The following is a 16639-nucleotide window of genomic DNA, read 5'->3' as shown; positions in this document are numbered from 1 at the left end:
TCCTGCACATGTGGAGGCAGAGCTTGCTTAGGAAATGGGGAGAATTTACCTTGTCTTTTGGGATGCTGCCTCTTTGCTGGACTTTGGGCCTGACTCTCCCCACCCTGGTGCAGAGCAAGCCCCCGCGAGGCTGCGGGGCTGGAGCCGGCCGGCACTGCGGGCATGTTGCAGCGTACCTTGGTTCAACACACTGGGCTGTGCAATTGCAGTGGGTTTCTGACCTGAACTCTTGCAGTTTGTTAGTTGTGGTTCAGTCTTTTTGTTGGAAAGGGCTTGCGTTACCTGCCTCCTGCAACCCCGACCCCGCAGCCCCACGCCAGGCTCTTCTGCTCACACATTTCCCGGCGCGAGCGGCAGCCCTGCGGCGCGCTTGGCGCCTTCCCTTCCACAAAGCAGCTCCTCGGTTGCCTGGTGGGAGGATGAGGTCCCTTCCTCAGGATGTGAATCATGTCTCTATGGGAGCTTGCTCCTGCACCCGGTTGTCTCCGCGTCTCCTGCGGCTGCGGGGCTGCTCTCCCACCCCCCCGGCAGCGGAGGAAGGCCGCAGAGCCCGCGGGTGAAGGCGAGCCTGGATTTTACAGCGCTGTGCTCTGCAGCTGCAGGCAGGGAAAGGAGACCCATTTGCCCATATCACCGGTTGGGTATCGGTGCCCCGCTCTGCCTGATGGCAGGAGCCGATGGAGGGGAAAATGTGATACAGAACCTGCACTTTTATGGAAACAGGAATGAATTGGGCTGATTTCCCCTCTGCTCCACGCACTGCGCTCCCCTGAGAGTGCCGGTTCAGAGTTGTTTGTGTGTTAGTCCTCCCATCACACCTGTGGGGACTTTATTTGCATTAACAAATATAACAATTTCCTTAGAGGAAGGAGCTGCTGGGATGTTCAGCCTGACATTTCAAAGTGCTGAGGCTCTGGGTACCCAGCTCCCATGAAAATTAGCATGGTCTTGAAAATCCTGCCTTTAATGTGATATGACTCTGAGTGTGCTAAATAATGAAAATGGTAAAATAAGGAAAAAAGAAAACAACCTCCTGAGAACAGGAACTGTACCTGGCTTTTGTACTTCTTGGCCCAGCAGAGTGAAAAAAGCTTGCACATGAATACTAACATGATTATCAATACTTATAGGGGGAAATTAAAGACGTATTCTCAGTGGTTTCTGCTGCCACTGGGTTTCATATGCAGCAGCTATGCGGGCTGCGTTTGGAAAATGGGTACGTACAGTAAAAGAACAACAAAGAAGAAACAGGCAAAGCCCAGAGTTTACAATTAAAATGAGAAGAATTCAGCCTAGCATGGCTACATGTTAAGTGCAGCATGCACTTAGGGTAATATACCACTTTCCTTCACGAAAGTACACAGGAAAGGAATCAAAATGACCTGTTATTATTTTCATTATTACTCTCATTCCTTTGCATGCAGAAGGAGTTATTTCTGTTGTGAAGATTTCTATGTGCAAACCAGCAGTGAATAGGGCCTCACACCCAAGGCAGAAGACACCCTGCAGCACAGGCTGGCATGATGATGGGGAGAAAAAGCACCACCTTCGGCCCCCACTTTCTCTGGCACGCCATGGGGAAGGCTCCCCTTCATTTCCTCATGGCACAAGCACAGCACAAGGAGGGATGCCTGCAATTTATTTCTCCTTCTTAGCATTAAAATCACACGGTGCTGGGTGTTAGTAACAAGCCTGTCTGTTCATGGAAAGCCGACATCAGCAGGACGGGTCAGCTACGTTTTATTATTGTAATGAACCTTTTAAAGCAGCCGCATAATAACAGCTCTGGGCCTATTTCTGGTAAGCCTCCTGGGCATTTAAGTCCATAGAGCTCGAGGGGCATTCTTCAGAGAAAGAGCTTGTAGGATGGAGGGCTGGATCGCAGCGGAGCAGGGACGGTCTCGGTCCACAGAAGGAAAATGATCACATGGCTGCAGAGCCAGAATTAAATCCCGCAAGTGAGAATTTAGAAAGACTTGTTGTTCACAGAAATATTTGCATGATTACATTTCAATTAAAGTTGTCTCCTGTTTTGATTTGAATTTTCATTGCCTCAGCTCCCAGACCAGGCACGATGCAGCACCGGGCTGGCACAGGGAGACCTGGACGTCGGGGTGGGACACGGAGGAGGAGGCTGACAGATCTGATTTTCAGTGTCCGTGAATGCCAGCAGGTAGCAAGAAAGATGAATGGCAAATGTGGTTTGAAAACTCCTCCGCGGTAGTCAGCTGAGGTGTTTTCAGTGAGCTGGGTAAAAGAAGGTCTGAAGGTGTTTGAACTGTAGGTTTAAAAAAAAAACAGCCTGAGAGGACCTCTGAGCTGGTCGGCTTTGCGTCCCTTGTGCCCGCCTGTGAGCCCTGTCCTGCCTGCGGGAGGGTGGCCCTGCCCGGGCTGCTGGTGGCCGCACTCCTGCTCCCCCGAGCCACAGTCACCCCCTGCGCCCCGCCAGGCACGGGGCAGTGCCCCTCCTCTGCGTCTGCCGGAGCTCCGGCCTGGATCCCCTCTAAACTTACTGCTCCTGCTGCTGACTTGTGTTGCGCAGAAAATCGGGGTAGAGCAAACTAATCCTGGCCTTGGCATTGGCAAGCCTTGGACTCCTCGGGGCGTTCGGGAAAAAACGTCATTCCCGCTGCCAGTCCTGCAGCGGGCATTTCCCGTTCAGCGCAGATGCCCCCCGCGACTGGCTTGAAGACAGGATTTCCCTGGGCTTTTTTTACCGTTGTTATTACCACCATCATTGTTACCATTATTATTACTTATTCACCCCCCCTCGACTCCTGCTCGCCCCCCCCCCCCGCTTGGGCGGCAGCGGCAACGGCAGAGGACGACGTCCGGGCCGCGGTGCCGACCTGGGTCGAGCAGGGCTCCCGGCGGTGCTGGCACGGGGGCCGCTGCCCGCTGCCCGCTGCCCGCTGCCCGCTGCCGGTCCCCCCGCGGCCCCCGGCCCCGCGTGGGCCAACGGCCGGGGTCCCCCGCGGGGCCGGGCCGGCGCCGGCCCGGGGATGCAGGTGGTGTATGCAAATGAGACGCGTGGGCGGAGCCCCTCCCGGCACCGCCCACTGCGCCCCACGGCGGCCCGGCGGGCCGAGGGGGGCCCCTCCGCCCCCACCGCGCGGCGCTATGCAAAGCAGCATGCAAAGCAGAGGGGCGGGGCTAAGGCCGAGCGGCGCGGACGGAGGGCGGGGCTTGCGGTGCAGGGAGGCGGTGGGAGAGGCGGGGCTCGCTATGCAGATGAGGGGCGGGAGCTTTATGTAGATGAGGGGCGGGGCGGCGCCGGGTGTGTGTCGGTGCCTCTCGCCAGCTGCAGCCAGAGGTGCCGAGCGCAGCCGAGCCCCGGCCCCAGCTGCAGCGGACGGACCGGACCGGACCGGACCGAACCGAACCGAACCGGGCCGGACTGCACCGGACCGAGCCGGCGGCCGGCAGCCCGCGCAGAGCATGGCCGAGCCGCCGGCGGCGCCGGGCCCCGAGGGCGAGGAGGGCCCGGTGCGCTTCGCCCGCAAGGGCGCCCTGCGGCAGAAGAACGTGCACGAGGTGAAGAACCACAAGTTCACGGCGCGGTTCTTCAAGCAGCCCACCTTCTGCAGCCACTGCACCGACTTCATCTGGTGAGCGACCCCCCGGGCCCCCGCCGGCCGGCACCGCCACCCCCGGGACGCCTGCCCGGCGGCCCCCCGCCCCGCGACCCCCGACCCGGCCCGGCGGGACCCCCCCTCACCCGGCCCCGCGGCACCCAGCCCGGCGGTACCCTCTCCCTTCCCCCCCCGGGCACACCCTCCCGGCTCGGCTCCCCTCAGCCCCCCCGGTGCCCGCTCTCCCCGGGCCCCCGCCCTTTCCCGCCGGCGGGCAGGGTCGCTGCGGTGCCGGTGTCTCACGCCGCCTCTCTCTCCGCAGGGGCTTCGGCAAGCAGGGCTTCCAGTGTCAAGGTGAGTGTCGCGCTGCCGGGCGAGCCGAGGGGGGGCTTGGGGAAGGGGGGGCAGGCACCGTCCCCCAGCGGGACCGGCCCCGGCCGCGGCCGTGGAGCCGCCCGCGGAGCGTCGGTGCTGGGGCTGGCGGGCAGCATCCCCGCGGGAACCGCCGTGCCCAGGCCGGGGAAGCAGCTTAGTCATTTTTTTTAATCAACCGAGCGACCGGTCGGTGCTTTTAAGCCGGTCGGGTTTCATTACCGGAGATAAGCGCCCAAGACTTCAGATAAATCCCCCCGAAAAAGGCAGAGGGAAGTTTATTGTTTTTAATGCACTTAACATGGAAACATGTGTTTTAATGGCAAACAGGCTGCGTGCTGGCTTGATGGCAGTCTGATGCTGTAACTATGCAGTCTGGAAGAACTTGAACGGCTTAGTTGTGTTGCTGGGGAAAAATGAGGCTTTATAACAAAATATGTTGCAGCAGCTTCTGGGTTACTACAACCAGAATTCTTTGTTCTGGTAATGCTGGGATTCTGGAGGGGCTCTTCAGGGATTTATCATGTCCCCCCAGGAAATTAGGATGAATTAACCGGGCTTTATCTGGTTGCTTGGTGCTCTTTTTAGCTAGCCTAACTGGAGGTCGCACATGCTCGTAGATAGTCTAGCTAATCCCAGCTGCGATGGTGTGGGTCACACCTGCGTGAGATTAAACTCTGGGCTTGAGATTCAAGCAGGGCTGGTGCTTGCAGTTGCTGCTGGCAGTGAAATTTTGCTTCTATGGATATTTGGGGCAGAGTTTTATTTTGGCGGGTGGCTGAATCCCAAGCTGAGGTATTTTGCATGAGAATAAAACCGCTGTGTAGCTCTAGTATCTCAAGAACAGCTCGGCTTGGCAGCCTCCATTTGTATCTGAAGCGGAAAACAGACCCCCCCCTGGGTTACGGTGTGGCACAGAATCAAAACTTGAGGTGCCGCGGTGGGTCCAAGTCTTGGACGGCAGCTCTGCCTGCGCTGCGCCTGCCAGCTGGAGCAGCTGCAGGCAGGAGGGCTTTGTCTTGGGTGCTCTCAGGAGCATCTCTGCAGACGCTTGTACAAGCGGTGTAAGTCTAGCCCAATCTAAATGGTGCTGCTGCTCATCCTTAACACTTGCCTTAGGAGTATAACCTTAAAATACCAAAAGCATCTCCCTGCCGCCTCCCAAACCCCCACCTAAAGGCCTGGGTTGGTGTTGGCAAGCAGAGGAAAGCAGATGCGGAGACTAAAACAGGTCCTAGTGGTGTTACTCAAGGTCACAGCTTCCCCTGGTACCTGAGGTTTCATACATGGGCAGTTAAGTCACATTACTTGGAGGAGTTTTGTGCAGCTTACATCTCTTATTGTGGGTCTTCCCAGGTTTACCCAGCCGTTAATTCTCTGGCTTTCCTTATGGTGCAGGCAGCGGCAACGCCAGGCGTATCTGTGCAAACACAACGCCCCTGAAGTTTGAAGTGTGCTAGAAAAGCTAGTGGGGATCATCTGCTGGCGGGGCAGGGTTTTTCTTTCTTCCTGTATAATTTCTAGTGCTTTGCTCAGTTCTACCTATAGCATTCAGTGTCAGATAATTTGAGCTTTTTCAAGGCAAATTATCTGATAATTTGGTGGTTCTCTTCCAGCCGTTAGGAACTGTTGTCCAAACCTGTAATTGTGTACTTGCTTCAAACTTTATCCTTAAATGTTTGTAACCAACATTAAATCACTCTTTGTTGGGAGGTCAGTAAATGGGGCCCATAAAGGTGGTCTCAGACTTGCTAATGCACAGCAATTGGCCTCCAAATGGGGAGACCCTCCACCAACTAGTAGATGTTAAGCAGCGCAATCCTGTCCTGTGGTTCTTGGAGCAGGAGCCCTTCTGAGGCTGCAGTAACACCAGTAGGATTCCCAGTAGCACGCTGTGCTCAATGATGTCTCCCAAGGTGTGTGACTGGTCTATAACACACCTTTCTGCCTTAAGAAACCACTTTCCAGGTTATTCTGGTATTACAGACATGAAAACCGCATTACTGCTTTGCAGTAGGAAATTTTGCAGACTGCGGTATGTAGAACAGACCAATCTTTACCTCGAATACCTTCCCAAATTCAGTGATCTTGTGTGGATTTTCACATACGTCCCCTTCTGTGAGGTTCCGAGGTCCCCGGGTGGAAGCGCTCCCGTTAGTGAGGTAGCTGCAACTCAGACCGTGGGTGTGATCCTCGTTACAGCGGAAGCATCGTGCAGTTGGTGCCCCATGACGGAAGGCACGCCGTGTCTCCATGCAGAACGCTTCCAGGTTGGAAAGTCAGGCACGAGCTAGAAGTCGCTACTGCCTGCCATCTGCTTTGAAATCACAGCTACCCCGGGAGGGAGAGCGGTTCTTTGCGGCAGGAGGAAGAACTCGGGGTGCCAGGGCTGGCACCGGGTGCTGCTCCTGCCCCCAGAGCGGGCCAAGCTATTGCGCCGGAGTCATTGAAGTGCCAGGTCCTGCTGGGCACCACTCCCGTTGGCGAGAAGCACCAGACTTTGGGTTTGTGCCCCACAGGTTGTGCTGTAGCTGCTGTTGAACCTGGTAAATATGACTTATTTACCATCGAAGGAAAAAAACCTCAGGGTTTAGGGGTTCTTTTTCTTCAGCTCTACAGGGCTTGCAGTAAGCTTTGATTGTCGTGTTTAGCTCTCCCTTTATTCACCGCAGCTTTAATTCAACTTTAACAACTTCCCCAACTATTTAATCCTGTTGTTCAGTGGGGATGGCTGGAAATGTAGCTAAGGCACGTACCTGTCTCATTTCTGAGCTGTTTCCTACTGCCATGCTTGCTTTAAGTAGGTTTTCACCTGTGCCCTGATTTCTTTCTAGGGCATTTGCAATAATTAGACTGTTAATTAGCTCATTACTTGTGACTTTTGGCAGGAAGTTAGCAGAAACTGACTCTTTGTAGCTTGAAATACTAATGGATACTACAAATGCCACTTAACTGCTTGCTAATCTGCTTCTTATCCTTGTATGCATCTTAAGACTTCCTGGGCTGAAGTCTGTCTTCAGAGACAGAAAGCATTTCTGTGCTGGGCAGCAGGAGGTCTGCGCGCAGGCGGCCCCGAGGAGCAGGGCTGGTTCTTGCAGGTTAACAAAAAATATCAATATATTGTGGGTGTTGGAAGACTGAAGTGCTGACGTGCTCGGAGCTGCCAGAAAGACAAACTCTTCCTGGGGGAGGCTCGACGTGCACTGGCTGCATGTCAGCTCACGGTACAGAGGGGGCTTTCTGACTCTGTTATAACGATCTGTTGTAGCTGGAAGGTACATGAGCTCTCATGTGAACTTGTAAATAACAAAGAAAGGGGTGTACGTGTTCTCCCCTTCCCGGGTTCCGAGATTCATCTGTCCCATACCATTACCAGGGAATACATGAGGAGGGGGAGAGCAGCATCTTGTTATCTGCAGGCTGTCTTGAAGGATCTACCATGTGGCTAAGTTACAGCCGATGGCTTTGCTGTCTCGGTTCTCCTAACTTAAGAAGTGCTTTGAGGATGGTAAAGGAAAGGGAACTGGTTTGAAAGCTGTCGAGAGTGAAATTCTTGGTCTCATTCTCAGAATGTGCTGCTTCTGGGAACCGGCAGCTTTCTCTTCGTCTCTTCTGCTCGTGTTCCCCTCTTGCCATCCTTGGGGTATCTTTCTTCTGTCGTCCAAGCAGCTCTCGGTCCCTCTGCAGGTCAGGGCACCGGTTGCGTTGGAGGTTTTGTGAGGGGGGGCACCTCACTGAGAGCCGGGTTTGTTTAACCTGGAGTCGCCATCGCAGAGGCTGGGCTGTGCTTCCACCTTGGGAACTTGGGAAGAGCAGGGGAAGAAGAGGTGCTCGTGTAGAGGTGAAGAGCCATGTAACGTGATTCTCACTTAGGAACAAAAAATAACCTGCATCTGTTACTGCTTTCATGTGTACAGAGTAAGTAGAAAAGATCTTGGAAAGAAGCAGCTCGATTCCTTAAGAGGAGAAGGAAAAAAAAAGCATTGTTTAGTAACAGATGCTTAGACTTCATGCAGTAACTTTTCTGGGGAAAATGTTTACTTCTTGTCCCTGGTTATAAATCAGTAAGCAAAGATACTCTTCAGATTTAATTTCTCTCCCAACTTCATACCAAATATAATTCCTTCTTCCAGGTTTTCTCCCCGCCCTCCAAATCTCATTTGTCTTGTGTTTTCACAATTCGCTGTTTGATACCAAAACTAAGCAGCTGGAAAATGTCAGACAGGCCTTACCTTTCAAGCAAGTATTTCTCTCTTGCTATCTGCCTTCAAAACCCACCCTTCCTTCCCCCACCTCTTCGCTGCCCTCCAGACGGAAGTGAAACCCATAACAGCTCTGGTCTTAACTGCAGCTCGTGCTGCTGCTACGGGTTTTGGTTTGTCGCCATTAACTTCATGCAGGCATTCAGTGCGTGCTCTTATTGACTGTATTAAGCAAGTGAGACACAAAAGCAAAACAAACTCCAATCATTCAGAGTTGCCTCAAACCCCGTAATTTCATGTCAACATATTATGCACACTGGAGAAATGTTAGTGTTCAAATTGACTAATTAAAAATGTTACTGCAATTACTTTTGCAACACAAATGATGCTAATTATATAATGCTTCAGAAATTGGAAACATAATTTTGGAGGATTTTTGTGCGCCTTGCAGTGGTAATACAATTCTCGATGCTGTAGCCATGGAGCCTCGGGCAGTGGGAGCCCCGTTCTCCGGCTGCTGGGGCAGCGCCTTGGAGTAGGTAGAAATAGAAAGGGGAAGTCAGTCTGGTCCCCCGCGCTGCATCAGATGGTCTGGGGTTCTGCAGAACTGTGAATAAAAACGGAGTTGACAGGGAAAATGGGAAGATGTGCCCTTTCACAATTTGGTCGAAGGATCAAGTCTCCTTCAAAGACTAGTTTTAAAGCCTGTAGCCTGAGCTGGTTTCCCTAATCCTGCCCTTTCCTGCACTAGATACCTGCAGCTCAGAAGAGCAGCTGGGGAAGGAGATCTGTTTTGGAAGGAAATCTGGACCTGCAGAAGCCTCTTGCAGCGCAGGGTCTGTGGCTGTCGGGTTCAGCAGGGATCACTTGATATGTTAAGCCCTGTTAGTGTCTCCTTACAGTGCAGAGGGTTCTTCTGAGTTTCTCAGTGGAAGTGGTTTCTCTTTTCCCTCCCCCTTTGCAGTTAGCATGGTAGATTTTTCTTTCTTATCTCCCGAGATAGCTGTCATCCTAAAATGATCTTAGACTTTGATAGTGAAGTGGTCTGTTTCCTTCCCAGGGTATCTGTTGCTGACCAGTGTCAGCAATAGGAAGCTGGGCAGAGGGTGTCTGAGCTGGCCCCGGGGGGGTTTGGGTGCCTTGGGGGCAGCAGGAGGGTTTGCATCATGTCTAGCTGGTGTCTCAGCTGTGATTCCACTGCAGAGTTTAAACCACCCCGGTATATGAGCCTCAGCCATGATTATTGTCTGGGTATTGAGTCTTCCAGGGGAATTTAATGCCTGGGCTGTCTCTGAGGAGACTTCTCAGCAAACAGTACAGGCATTTCTGTATGTCTGCTAGCTCACTCACGTGCGATCCTACAAATTCCTACAGCACGCGGGCTCCTGGAATGGTGTGTAGGGCATCCTTGCACTAGCAGTAAGTTGTGGGCGAACGTTCACCTGTCTCAGCGCCAGCAGAAGATGCTGGGGCTGCAAAACAGAGCAAGACCGTGAGGGTTTGAAATCTGGTGTAAAACAGGAGGTGGGGTTGAATCTCCCCTCTTGGTGTGAATTCTGCTAACTGACAGGGGTTTATCTAGAAACTCAAGCTAGAGGAGTTGCACCAGCCCTTCTGGTGGGCTGCTGCCCTCCCAACCAGCAAGCACGGCTCCTCGCTCTTCTGACTACATTTGAAAAGGCAAAAAATCTAAAAATGTTTGAGACCCTCATCAATGCCATCCAGTCCCCCTTCGGATTTATCAGCTAATAAGTCGTGTGATCACAGTGCCTAAGAAACTAACTTCTAGCTGTGCCTGTAACTTAGTTCAGGGCAGAACTGCTTGGAACATGTCATTATGAAGTGTGCAATCAGAAGGGGAATGTTAAAGTGCTGTCCCCCAGTCTGAATCGAATGTGTGCGGTAAGGAGAAGGGATGCTTATAATGGTGGGTGGGATGGGATTTTGCCCAAGAGAAATGTTTGGGTGGATTTTTCCTGCAGAAGCCAGCTGTGCAGAGGATTAGTGCTGTACATTAACACAAACAGAGCTGTGGACCTGCCGGAGTCTGACGGTGGGCTGGTCACCTTTTTATGCATATGGTAAGGCTCCAGCTTGAAGGACAGCACAGAGCAGTGGTGGAGGGTGTTTGCAGTGCCGTGCGATTAATTCCTCTAGCGTGGCTTCATGAATCATTATTCTGAAAGTCCGTAAGTTAGAGCCATTTAGAAAAGATGAGTAACAAGCTCCCTGTAGGAGAGGGGTAACTGTACGTCTTCTGGGCAGCATGTTCCTCGTGTTCTTCAAGGGCTACAACCCAAGACAGATTGCTGAGAACAAGGCCTGTGAAAAAGGCAATAGAAACAAAAGCAGGAGTCCTTGTGCAGGATCCTGGATGCAGCCTTGGGTTTCCATTGCAGTGCTCTCATGTCGCCTTGTGTGTTCCTGGCACAAATATCCTTCACTCTGCTGATGACCGATGTGCATGCTGTCCCTGATAGCTGGGCAAGGGGAAGAGGGAGGAGAGAATGCCAAGTGTTCCACAGACCCTCCAGGCTTTTTAAATGATGCTGTAGAAAACAAAGCGCAGCGGAGGACTCGTTCATCCCGTGGGTTGGCATTGCCCTGTACCTCGAGTTTTAGCAGAAACTCTTACTGGAGCCAGAGCCACTGCGTTCCTCAGAGCGGGACCCCTGCAAGGATTCCCTGGGAGTGAGGCACTGCGCTGAAATCTTGTACCTAAATTGAGATGCGGGGCTAGGGTGTCTAGAAACAAGGGCTATCCCTTGGGTTTCACGTTCCCCAGGGAAAGGATAGCTGTGGGCTGCTGCTTCCCCCACTCTGAGCCGTGGAGGGTTTGTCTCCTCTGGAGGCAGGTATGTCAGCTCGAGGCTGCTTTCCCCATCCCACGATCCAGCCAGCCAGGTCTGGGTTGGTGTTGGTGACCACTTGTGCCTTGGCCAGAAGTCCCTTGAGGCAGAGGGGTGATAGTACTGGCAGAGATGTAAAATGGATGCAGTAAATGCTGCAGTCCTCCAGACAGTGACCAGTGGATGAAGGTGAAAATCTCTCCGGAGCTTTTCAGCCTATTGGGGTGAGTGTTAGGGGGTGCTTCCCAAGCACAGGGGCTATTGCCCCAGCAGAGAAGGGGCTCTCACCCTGGCTGGTCTGTCCTGCCAACCTGGAGCAGCCGTCACTGAGAAGTCAGTTTTTCCACAAAAGCCACAGGAGGGGTGGGGGAGATGAGAAGAAAGCTTCAGTTGTGTGGTGCTCGGTAGCAGCCAAATGCTTCGTATTAAGCAGAAGCAATTCCCAGAAGTAGCTGTGCTGGCTGTAACTCTTCCTGGGAAGGCAGTGTTCCCAGCCGCGAGCTGCTCCTGGTGAGAGTTGCATCTGATGCCGTGCAGGGGCAGAAGCAGCCGAGCACTTGGCTCGCTTTACTGGGATGATAAGGATTCCTGCAGGCACCACGCAGAGCAGCAGCCATGGGGTCTCTCCCAGGGGATTGCTCTGCCCCCTTGGTGTGTCTCATCCCAAGGAGCTGAGGGCTGCGGGGCAGCAAATGGCCTCAACTGTGGTGAGCTACTGCCGCAGCTTCCAGGGGTGGCTGTTGAGCTAAACACGGAGCTGAGCCGGGGGAGCTGCCTGCGCTGCGGACCCCGAGCGCTCGCTCCCGTGCACGTCCTCCTGCCACACGTGGCCAAGGCTCGACTGAAACAGCCAAGGGATGGCTCTGGTCAGGCAGCTTCTTTGGCTTTTCTGTGTCAGTCCTAGTTGGCCCCAGTGCTGCGCACAGAGATGGTTGGAAGACGTTGCCTGCTAAAACAGCTGCTGCCCCGTGAGAAATACTTCTGCAGGTTTTTCTGCTGGTGAGGAGAAGGGGGACAAGGAAAAACCTTCCCTTCCTCAGGGAGCAGCAGGAATTGGGGATGCCTGGCACAGTGCAGTGCTGGGGTGGGTGCACGGGCCCTGGTGTGCTGCAGCTGCAGGAGCTGATGTGGGCTGTGCCTCGAGGAGAGGGGGGATCTCCACATTTCACAGCTGTTTTGTGATAGCAATGCTGTGCTTGCTGTTCTGATTACCTTAATATAGGCTGCAAGTGATTTATCCGTCCTGTTCTTAGACCAGCCTCCATTGGAAAAATAAAATAAATTAAAACGTTCTCCTTGTGAGTAGGCCGCCTGAATTCTGTATAATTAAAATAATAACTTGCAAGCAGCGGTCCTTTTTCCTTTTCTGGATTATTTAATTGTCCATTGATATGGTAGGAAGCAAGAGTAGTCCTTACAGGGTCCCACTCTATACAGTAAGTCAGCCCTCGCCATCGCTTCCGACAGCTGATCCTGGTTCCCTGTAAAAGGAAACGCATTTCATGAAACGTGACAGCTCTGCTCCTGCAGCATCACCGTGCAGATGAAGCTGCATGCTGCCACTGCTGTTCAGCTCAGCGTCTGCTGGCAGCGATGGGCATTGTCTGCTGGCCGCGTGCTGGTCTGCAGCACGTAAATCGCTTCAGGACGGTTCTCCTGCACTTTAACGCTCGTTGCAAACTAGAATGGGACTCAGTCGTCACCTTCCTGTGAAGAGGTTACTGGAAGCCAGATACTTTCTCTTCTTGTTTACAAAGCGCCGCTCTGGAAGCTGTCCAGGGCTGGGCAGACCTGGGCTGTAGCAATCGTTGCTCTGCTCTTAGGTGCTGATAAATGCTGTTTAGATGAAGACGTGATTCTTTCCCTTGCTGCTTCTCCGGCATGCCTGAGTTGCCCGCACAGTGTATCTGCTGGTGTGTGTCAGCTGAGAGGGGGATGCTTGCAGGCTGATGGGGATGGCCTGCGCAGTCAGAAACTGTTGGCTGGCCAACTCTTTGTGGCTCATAGTTGACCCGAGGCATAATTGCGGCTCTGCTCAAGCTGCTTGCTTTTGAGGGATTTGGGCTGACTTCCTCAGCTGTTTATAGCTGTCCTGCTCTTCCCATCATGTGAAAAAAACCACACAGTTGTAGCATGATACTTGAATCAGCAAGTGTTTGGAGTGAAGACCTGTAACCTCATTAGCCTCTTGCTTTCAGAATTTAACTTCTGTAGCACATGAGCACAAGTCTTCCTGCCCCAGCTGATGTGCACCGATTGCTGAATATCTAATGCATTTGAGTTACATCTTGTTGGTTTAAATAATTTGCTTCCATATTTGGTCTTGCTTTTGTGCCAGATTTATACATCTTCTTTAAATATAACAAGCAGAATATACTCACTGCTAATCCTAGTTGGACAGGCAATGCCTGCCAAAAGACCCAATATTAATAGGCTCCAGTACATGCAAGTTACTGGGCCTGCTAACCTGAGACTCGTTACAGATAAACTCCCCTTAAATTGGCTCTTTTGCATCCAGTTAAACCTGTGTTTTTCTAGAGAGTCAGTCTACTGTGAGCTTTCCTCTTTGGGTGGGAATGCTCACTCCTCAGAGCAATCTTCTGAGCAAGAAAATCTTTCTAGCTCCAAGTGGGAGAAAAAAAACAGGTGAATGTTTTTTGGGGTGGTTGGGGAAATGGGAGGGTAATTAGTGGCTCTGCAGGGAGGTCTTGGGAGCAGCTGGGCTTGAGCAGGGTGTGTAGCTGCTGGTGCAGGCAGCTTCAGCGGGGATGCGTACAGAGGGCAGGGTGAGTTAGGCGAGTACGCGTGCCCTGGAGGGCAATGGCAATAGCTGGCTGCTCGGGGGGCTCTGCCTCTGCTGTGGGTTGGGGGTCATGTTTAAAAACTTCAGTCTCCTGTAGTTCTGATCTGGTCTTCCTACATTCGGTATTGAGTCAGCAGCAGGGAAGCTAAAAAAGATTCTGATGCCTGAATCTCAGCCTTCAGCCGCTCCTCCTCTTCCTCATGCTGTGACGCTGGTGCGTTTTAGCTGATCATGCCGGTAGATTCCTCCCCATCTTCTGTTGCCATATAAAATGATGCAACAGTAATAGCCTCACCTTTGGAGAGAACAGCTAAATACCTTTATTCTGACGGTCTGAACAGCAAGCACATTTAATAGTTGACACATGAACAAATGCATTTTCATGTTTTCCAATTATAGCAGAAGAAAGAGAAGGTGGGGTTGTGAAGAGGAGTGAAAGTCGTTGGCTCTCCTGAATGGCTTAATGCAACTTTGGTCGGTGACATAGCTATGAAGTCAGTAGTCAGTACGAAGATCGTTTTATAATATCAGTAAGAAGCTGGAGTGAGGGGGAAGTGGCCCACGAATTTAATTTGCATCACTGAGTGGATTAGCTCCTGACGCAGTGCAAAGTCATTATTTACCGTGTCTCCAGATCTGTCGCCTTTATCAGTGCAATGGTTTGGAGAGAGGCTGATTCAGAGATCATTACTTCTCAGTGTTTTATTTGGTGGGGACTGTTAGCACTTGCCTTGTAAGCAAAATGATGGTGCTTGTCAAGATTGTTAATATTGTGCCTACCCCAAGAGGCTGAGTAATTTTTTTTTAGGTTTTTTCTTTCTTTGCATTCATTACACTAAATGCTTCTGCTTTAGCTTGGTTTAGGAAAAATATTTGGAAATACTCCATAACTTGCCATTAACCTAGAGTAGCCAAGAGGAGAAAGATTGTCTGAGCGATAAATTGGTGCGACCTGTGTCCCTGATCTCTGAGACTGACGCATCTTCCCCACCAAGCAGCAGAAGGTATAGCTGAGCCGTGCTGGCGAGCTTGCAGGAGCGGCAGCGTGGTCTCTGCGGTGCTTGCTGCTTTCAGCCTCGGTCACGGTGCTGGAGCCCCTCTGTCCCCAGCAGTCGCCATCACTCAGGATAAGTCAATACACTGTCACCTTTCCTGTACTGATGGAAGATTTATGCGCAGCTTGAAATAATCCCCCAAACGGTAATTTATAGACTCTTCAGAGCTTGACACTGTCTTTGCTGTGGAGCAACCTTTGCCGTGTTGTCATGACGGAGATTAGCTTTGGTACAGGCTTCGTTTTCCATTGCCTTATGAGCTGCTTTGGGAAAACGGCCTTTAAGGGAGAGACTAAAATTCTCCATGTTTGCTTGGTTTCTGAAGAGTTTGGTGGAATAACTCGCTCTTTGTGGGGACTGATCAGAGCAAAGTGCCCTCTCGTGCAGCAGCTGTAATTGCCAGTGGAGAGAGTTTCTGAGGATGGTAGAGCTGCCAAGAGCGGGGGACATCTCTGCGTGTGAGGGGAGAGAAGGGCTGAGCAGGACACCTCTGCTGCCTGCCCGCCCCCCCCAGCCTGCCATGGGAGATTCTGCTGCTTTCGGCTCGCTGCCCCAGGAATGGCTGTAAAACTGAAGTAATTCACATTTGTGTGATCGTGCGTCTAAGGACCGTCTCCAACAGCTCAGTCCATTAACTTCCAAATTTGTCTTATTCGTTTGTCTTTGATGGAGAGGTGCCTCAGGGCCAGGCTCTTCGGGGAATGAGGCTTGTAGGTCTGGAACAGCAGCGAGTTATTCTCCTGGGTAAAACAGAGTGACCTTCGTGGCAGTTGAGAAGCTGATTTCAGTTTGCTTCTGGGGGTTTTCCCTGCCTTGGATATCTGTACCTACATGCTCGTGGCCTGGCAGCTCATCCTGCGAGCTGTCCTCTTCAGAGGCTGGCACATCTCTGTCCCAGAAGCCTTCTACCATCCTGTCACCTCCTTGATGCCATCTCCTCCTAGTCGGAGGAGCTGGCTGGTGGAAGAGAACTTGTGCTGAAACAGTGAAGCTCTTGCTTTGCCGTCAAGTCTCCTGGGGCTGCCACTTGTCCTCCAGGTCTCTCCGGGTGCCTGGAGCCACTCCATGCCACCACGCGTGGCGTGGGCTGAAGGATGCACGTCAGCCTGGGGAGTGTGGCTGGGGGCTGTGGCCGTAAGGACAGCTGGGGACAGAGAGCTGGCTCTGTGGTACAGTCAGTGTGGCCCGCAGGCAATGTGGGAGGGTGGGGCACTGGCCACCTTCAGACCTGCCTCTTGGACCTGTGGTGAGGTCCATACGCAGCGGGGCGAGCTGTGCCGGCAGCGAGGTCTGCACCAGGGAGAGGTGTCCGCTCTGTCCGCAGCCTTTACCAGGCTTGTAGGAGAAGCTGCAGAAGGTGGGATGCTGGTTAGAGAGATGTCTTTGAACCCGTGCTCTTGCACCATGTGGCTAGGAGCAGCAGGGAGAGGAGCCGGGTATCAGTCCGTGTTACCTCTGTCCCAGACACCATCGGTGGGTAGGGCATGGCGGATGCACAGCCGCAGCGGTGGTAAGAGCATAGCTTCTGACCTAAAGTCTCCTAGGGCTTCTGAGGTGGAAAAAGTCTCACTTACTGGGTCATTTAGAGACTCTGAATCTGGAGTTTTGGCAGGAGGAAAGGCTTTAATTAGCTGCTGCTCAGTAGGGCTGCTATTAGATCTTCAGAGCAAGATGCTGCTGGACTGGAAAAAATGTAACAATAGCTCATTTGCTTAGGAAACCATGATGGTGATTTGCATTTTGGTTGAGTACTAAACCCTTGTAGAGAATTTTTCTAAAATAACTT

The 16639-nt window shown here is 52.4% G+C and overlaps 1 protein-coding gene across 2 annotated transcripts in view; it reads left to right on the top strand.

Moving 5' to 3' along the window:
• The first annotated feature begins 3367 nt into the window (after positions 1 to 3367).
• PRKCB (protein kinase C beta) overlaps positions 3368 to 16639 on the top strand; it is a 139114-nt gene continuing 125842 nt past the window's right edge. The window contains exons 1-2 of one of the 2 annotated variants that reach the window (XM_076350571.1): positions 3368 to 3608; positions 3895 to 3926. In XM_076350571.1, coding sequence (XP_076206686.1) covers positions 3439 to 3608; positions 3895 to 3926 — 202 coding nt within the window. In that variant the 5' untranslated portion in view covers positions 3368 to 3438. The remainder of the gene's footprint in view (positions 3609 to 3894; positions 3927 to 16639) is intronic. The other variant, XM_076350572.1, reaches the window with a different exon arrangement.

The sequence above is a fragment of the Aptenodytes patagonicus genome, chromosome 13 (assembly GCF_965638725.1).
Source record: "Aptenodytes patagonicus chromosome 13, bAptPat1.pri.cur, whole genome shotgun sequence".
NCBI classification, from domain to species: Eukaryota; Metazoa; Chordata; class Aves; order Sphenisciformes; family Spheniscidae; genus Aptenodytes; species Aptenodytes patagonicus.
This window is presented reverse-complemented; position numbering and strand designations above follow the sequence as displayed.